The sequence below is a fragment of the Tupaia chinensis genome, unplaced genomic scaffold (assembly GCF_000334495.1).
Source record: "Tupaia chinensis unplaced genomic scaffold, TupChi_1.0 Scaffold141530_1, whole genome shotgun sequence".
Taxonomy (NCBI): Eukaryota; Metazoa; Chordata; class Mammalia; order Scandentia; family Tupaiidae; genus Tupaia; species Tupaia belangeri.
The window spans coordinates 198,705-205,161 of NW_006201391.1; the positions used below are offsets into that span (position 1 = coordinate 198,705).

Consider the following 6,457-nt stretch of genomic DNA (forward strand, 5'->3'; position numbering starts at 1 on the left):
GACCCCCCCCGTCCCCCCCGCGGCCGCCCTGTCGCTCGCCAACTGCCTGAGCGCGCAGCCCGTGCAGGCCCCCGCAGAGCCCGCCGCTGGCAAAGCCGAGCCGGAGGTGGCCCCGGGGCCCGAGGCTTTGGACGTCCCCGCCGCGGGTCAGGGGGACGCGGCCACCGAGGAGAAGCCGAGCAGGAGGTGGCCCCGGGGCCCGAGGCTTTGGACGTCCCCGCCGCGGGTCAGGGGGACGCGGCCACCGAGGACCCTTGCGCAGAGGCGGCGGCCAGCAGGGCGCTGGGTGCTGCAGAGGCTGCGGTGGAGGAGGCTGCGGCCCCAGAGGCAGAGGGGGAGCAGGAGGAGGAGGCAGGGGAGGCGGGGAAGGAGGCTGAGGCCGAGGCCGAGGCCGAGGTGGGTGACAACTTGGAGCAGTTGAGCAGCAGCAGCACGTCCACCAAGTCCGCCAAGTCGGGGTCGGAGGTGTCGGCCGCGGCCTCCAAGGAGGCCTTGCAAGCCATGATCCTGAGCCTGCCGCGCTACCACTGCGAGAACCCCGCCAGCTGCAAGTCCCCCACGCTGTCCACCGACACCCTGCGAAAGCGGCTCTACCGCATCGGCCTCAACCTCTTCAACATGTGAGTGACCGGCAGAGTCGCCAGGGGTCGGGAGGGAGGGGCCGGGAAGGGAGGTCTCATTCACACACACCCTGATCCACCAGGTCCTAGCACCTTACCCCTGCAGCCCCAGGTGCGCAGTGCCGCCACTGGGCCTGAGTGACGGTTAGGAAGTACACGTTTTATTTTTAATCCTGATGAATTTATTTTAAGGATTAGGAAAAAAAAAAAAAAAGGCACTCGTTTTCCCAACTACAAGGTGACTTCGAAAAATTTATGGAAAATGGAATTAAAGTATGAGTTGTTTTGCTGCAAAAAATTGAAATGCATGCATTAAAAAAAACACATTTATTTATTTAATTCCATTTGTTACCGTTATTTTATTTTATTTCATTTTTTGACCAGAGAGAGACAGAGAAAGCGAGAGAAAGGGAAAGTGAGAAAGCAAGCCGTCAGGCCGGGGACACAAACCCTAGTCAGTCATGTGGAAATCCAGCACGCCTAACCACCTCTCTACCTGCCGGTTCCCATGCATGTGTTTGAAGACCCCACTCACAGTACTATTTAGGTTTTTCTTGTTTATTTTGTGTGTGTGTGTCTGTGTTTTGCTACAGGGTGCATGCATTGGCCAGAGACAGAGCAGGAGAGAGACAGGGAAAATGAGAAAGCACCCCTCCCCAGGGGAGTGGCCATACTGCACTCTCTTGTCCTCTATTCTCCTCTCAGGATTTTGGGCACGCTCACACACACCCCCAGTGTTTTTTTGTTTTGTTCTGTTGTTTTTTTGTGCCATGGGGTGTGTATGTTTGCAGGAGTGGAGAGAGACAGAGAAACAGTGAGAGGGACAGTGAGAAATCACCCCCCAGGGGTGTAGGGCCATGCCACCATCCCTTCTCCATTCTCTCCCATTCTCCTCCTGGGGTTTTGGGTATGCACACTCACATGCCTGGTGTGGTTTGTAAGCTGCCAGGTCCAGGACTTGAACTGTTGTCAGCCATGTTGGAGTCCTGTGCCTTAACCACCACCCCATCTGCTGGCCTCTGCCCAGTGTCTTTTCCAAGCTGCCAAGTCTGGGACTTGAACATGCAGTTGGCTATGTGGGATCTGTCTGTCTTAGCCACCACCACCTGCTGACCTCCTCATATACTGTTCAAGATGGAGCTAGGTTTGAGGAGAGAATTTGCAGTACAGTATCAGGTCATTAGCAGGACAGGCAGGGCGGAGCTAAACTCATTCAGGTAGAGTGCGAAGTTAGGGAACCAGCTACCTTCTGGGGTTGGTGGGAGGAAGGTCTGGGTGAGGACAGGGGACAGATAAAGAACGCTCTTTGTAGGCGTGGTGGTTAAGGTGCCAGACTCCCTATGGCAGACCGTGGTTGGTTCGAGTCCTGGACCTGGTGGCTTGAAAATTCTGCCAGGTGTGGTTATATGCATGTCTAAAATCCTGAGAGGAGAATGGAGGAGAAGGGGTTGCAGTGTGGCCATTCCCCCCAGGGGGTGATTTCTCACTCTCCCTCTCTCTCTCTCTGGCAAGTACACGGGCCTCAGGACAAAAACCTAAACAAACAAACAAAACACAAGGACCAGAAGAGTAAGGGGGAGGACAGGAGCCAGCGGGGCCAGGGGGACAGGAGAGGGAGCAGGGACGAGAGCACTAGGCCAGCGCAGATGGAGCAGGAAGGGACAGGAAATGAGAGGAAAGGAGTGGGTGCAGGCCACGGCTCAGAGACCCGGTCAGACCACACCTCGAAACCAGAGTGGAGACCGAGGGGCACATGCCGCTCTCATGGACGCATAAAGGCCACGAGGCGCCCACCTCGGCCGCCACTCACCCCTGCCCTGCCCACTGCTTGCGTAGCTCCTGCTGGAGGGGTGTAGTTGGCCTTGCAGGAAGCAGTGTCTGAATGAAGGGCCACTGTGGTTCCCCTGTCACGTGCTGTGCACTGATGCTTTTGTAACGTACAATAAAAATGAGTTGCTAGGAAAATAGTCACGTGCTTGGATGTCCTGAAAATGTCAACATGCTGCAAAAGCTTCTAAATGCTCACCCCGTTTCTGCACGGCTCTGCCCCTGACCAGTGAGAAACAGCCCCAGGGCAGCGGGATTTACGGCAGATCTCCACACGCAGGCCAGGTGGAGGCACAGGCGTGGGCTGAGGCCGAGGACAGGCCCCTGGAGAGTGGGGCGCTAGAGTCTGCCTGGGGGAGAAGGGGCATGGGGAGATCTCACCTCTATTCCCCACCCTCTCCACATTCCAAGGTGGGGCCTGCCTGTAGACCAGTGTAGCAACAAGGAGCAAAAGCCTCCTCTGCAGGCCTGGGGCCCCAACGGAGACAGGCAGGGAGGGCCAGGACGAGCAGGACACCGGCAGGCCTGGGGCCCCGACAGAGACAGGCAGGGACGGCAGGGACGAGCAGGACACCGGCAGGCCTGGGGCCCCGACGGAGACAGGCAGGGACGGCAGGGACGAGCAGGACACGGTTCCTCCGCCTGCTCTGGAATTCATTCAGCAGGCCAGGCCTCCCCCTCTCCTGCTCTGAGCCCCACACTTTCCTAGCAGCCTTCAAGTTCTGGAGGTGAGGCTCTGCTGCCCGTGGGAGACACCCCCGCGCTTCCCGGGAACTTGTCTCCCAGGACCTCCAGGCCTTGTCACGGTTTCAAGGGCTGGGAGTCGGGAAGGTGAGTCCTGGATGGCCTTGGCACACTCTGCTTCTCCACCCCGCCCCCAGAAACCCGGACAAGGGCATCCAGTTCCTCATCTCCCGTGGCTTCATCCCCGACACCCCCATCGGAGTGGCCCACTTCCTCCTGCAGCGCAAAGGGCTGAGCCGCCAGATGATCGGAGAGTTCCTGGGCAACAGCAAGAAGCAGTTCAACCGGGACGTGCTGGAGTGAGTGCCGCCCAGCCCCTCTGCCCCACCCACTGGGCTCTCCTGAGGCCGCTCTGCCCCAAAGTGTTGCGGGTTCCTTGCTCCGGTCTCTGCAGCTCCCTGGCTAGAGGCGCTAGATTTCCAGGACCCGCTTGGCAATACAGGTTTTTTTGGGAGGTGGGGGTGGTGGGGGTGGGGGCTGTGGATTAGAAATAAACATAAAATAAACACACAAAGACATACGAGTATAGAAGAGCGACTATCTCTGGTGGAGAAAGCTGTGACCCCAAACCGGCATCAGACTTATTCTTTTAAAGGACAGAAAAGGGGGGACGAGGAAACGGAATGCAAAGTCAGTTGTTTTTGGATGTTAATTGTCTGAAGATGCGAAAATGACCAGGGCCGAATCTGATCTTTTGGGGCCGAATCTGATAAACACATGCGGCTTTCTTAGACAGATACTGCTCTAGGCATCGGGCATGCAGATTGCTGTCACCGCTATGCAAATGAAGCCCACGAACTGCTCTGCCTGTGTCTAAAGGTCACCACGTTTGCTCAGACCTCCACTCTCAGCGTATCCCCCTTTTTCCTGTTTTCCAAAATCCTTTCCAGAGGGCCCGGAGGGAGTGAGGCCCACACACAGTAACAGACCGTTTTGACCCATTGGTAACAGGACTCCTCCATCCTGCCCGGCCATAGTATCTTCCTGATACTGTAAACCCACCTACAACCTACAAGCCCAGGTAGCTTGTCCTGCCTTTCGGGACCAGACCAATGGAAAAGCTCGTCTCTAAATTCCAAACCCTGTCTCTGGCTCTCAGAATCAAATAAAAGGAACCCCTGTACCTGACCACCCCGAGAAAGGCATGTTGCCTCCTCTCCGGGCGGGTCTCGGTCACTCATATTCTGCTTAGAAATAAACTGCATTTCTACATGTGTCTGAACGTCACCATGTTCGCTCAGGGCGGCAGCTCTCTGCCCGAGATGGCCGGGGTCTTAGTCAATCACCAGTGCTCCCTGGCCTGGCCTCCCCTGGGGGCGTGACGGAGTGTGCTGATTCCAGGCCTCAGGGCTATTTTTATTAAAGCAGGGAAAAAGTTCTTCTTCCCCTGCAGGGCATGAGGAAAAGCCAGGAAGAGGAGAGGGTTGGGTTGGGGACAGTCCCCTCACCTCACATGTTCAGCTTCCTACCGCTGAAGGCAAAAAAGAATGCAGGGAAAAAAAGGAGCCAGCCTGAGGATTTGTAGAGTGAGAAAATATTATGATTCCATAAAGATAAACTAACCGAGGAGATCACGACCGCCAAGGGAAGTCGCCTGCCATCACAGGGAGGAATTGGCTGTGCTCACGCTGGGCTCTGATGGTTAGACAGGGCAGGACAGCTGGCGGCCTGCCTCAGCTCTGGGGGGGTGGCAGGGGGCATAGAGCCCTTCCTCCCTGGGAAAGAAAGGCTGAGGCCCCAGAATGCAGCCCCAAGTGCCTGCCACTCCCGAAGTCTCTCCCTCTTCCACTAGGCCCCCTAAGCTCACTCCTTAAAGGTCCCCATTCTGCAGAGGCCCTGCCCCCTCCCCTCCCCAGTCACAGATGACCCCCTGCCCCTGGAGTAACAAGAGCCTATGAGAGGCCATAGAAATCTGGTGAATCACCCAGCCTAGGGTGATGGCTGTCCCTGGAGGGGGACCCTGGGTAAAGGTGGCCCAGATGCTCTGAGCGCCTAGAAAGGGAAGTGACAGGCAGTGTTGCCCTCCTGCCCTCCTGTCCCTCTGGTTCTCTGGCCCTTTCTGGCAGTGTACCCCAAGGAGATGCCCTGAAGGAATGATGTGGGAATCTCGAGGCCACCCAGGGACGCAAAAAGAGAGAGAGCCCCTCTCCTTCCGTCCCCAACCTCCCTCTGTTGGTCATCTTGGCCTTCGTGGTCTGCGTCCCTCTCCTTACCTACCCTTGCCACTGTGTCCTTCCCAAGGTCCCCTTCTGTCCCCACTCCCAGTGTGGCCAGGCCCTGGAATTCTAACCTGCCAGCCACCCTGCCCTGGGTGCTGGGAGGGGAGCTGTCCCCAGCCCCGAGGTGCTGAGCGCGGAATGGGAAAGATTTGGCTTCCCTGCCCCCACTCCGTTCCCTGAGCCTTGGGTGGAGACAGACCACTGTGCTGAGGGGAACACTGGCTACTGGGCCAGCCATGACTGGGGAAAAGTGTGGGTGGGGGGGCGGGGTGGGCGGGCTGAGCTCTCCCCTTGGTGGGCTCTTCCTTGATGCGGGCAGTGTGAGGTTGGGGCTATGGTCAGTGAGAGTGGGCAGGGTGGGCCACAGAGCCAGCCGGCTGGTCGGTGAGAGTGGGCAGCGTGGGTTACAGAGACGGCCGGTCGGTGAGAGTGGGCAGCGTGGGCTGCAGAGACGGCCGGTCGGTCAGAGTGGGCAGCGTGGGCCGTGGAGCCGGCCAGACCAAGCACACACGTCCAGGTTTGAAACCTGGCTCTGCCCCAATGTGCTGTGTGGCCCCAGCAAGCCATTTCTCACCAGGTCGACGTCCGCATCTTGAGCTGAGAGCATTGGGTAGCTTGGTCGCCAAGGCCTCTCCAGGGTCTGTGGACCCACGGTCTTAGCGCACGCGTAGCAGGCTGGTGTCATGGAGAACCGGCTGCCCAAACACAGGGCCGGGCTCTGTCGGCTGCTGGAGCACCCCAGAGCAGAGCGGGGTACCAGCATTCATGGAGAGGGAGGTGACCATTCGTTATTCGTTTGATAAACGTTTAGTGCCGACTACATGGAGAATGGGGCTGGGCTGGGCTGGGCATCTGTGTGTGTGGATACGCATAACTCCTGGTCTTCGGGAACTAACTTAGAGACCCAGGCAGCGGTGGGGAGAGATCAGGGGGAGTTTGGAAAGAGAGCGAGAGGCCCCAGGCCCCAGGCCCCAGCTGGCCCCAACGGAGGGAGGAGGAGTGCAGAGCTGAGCCTCAGACCCTCCTGCTTTATTCAGCATCCACGGG

The 6,457-nt window shown here is 58.0% G+C and overlaps 1 protein-coding gene across 1 annotated transcript in view; it reads left to right on the forward strand.

Moving 5' to 3' along the window:
* IQSEC3 (IQ motif and Sec7 domain ArfGEF 3) overlaps nt 1-6,457 on the forward strand; it is a 90,498-nt gene that overhangs the window by 51,285 nt on the left and 32,756 nt on the right. Inside the window, 2 exon segments of the mRNA XM_027766234.1 lie at nt 170-620; nt 3,329-3,490. Coding sequence (XP_027622035.1) covers nt 170-620; nt 3,329-3,490 — 613 coding nt within the window.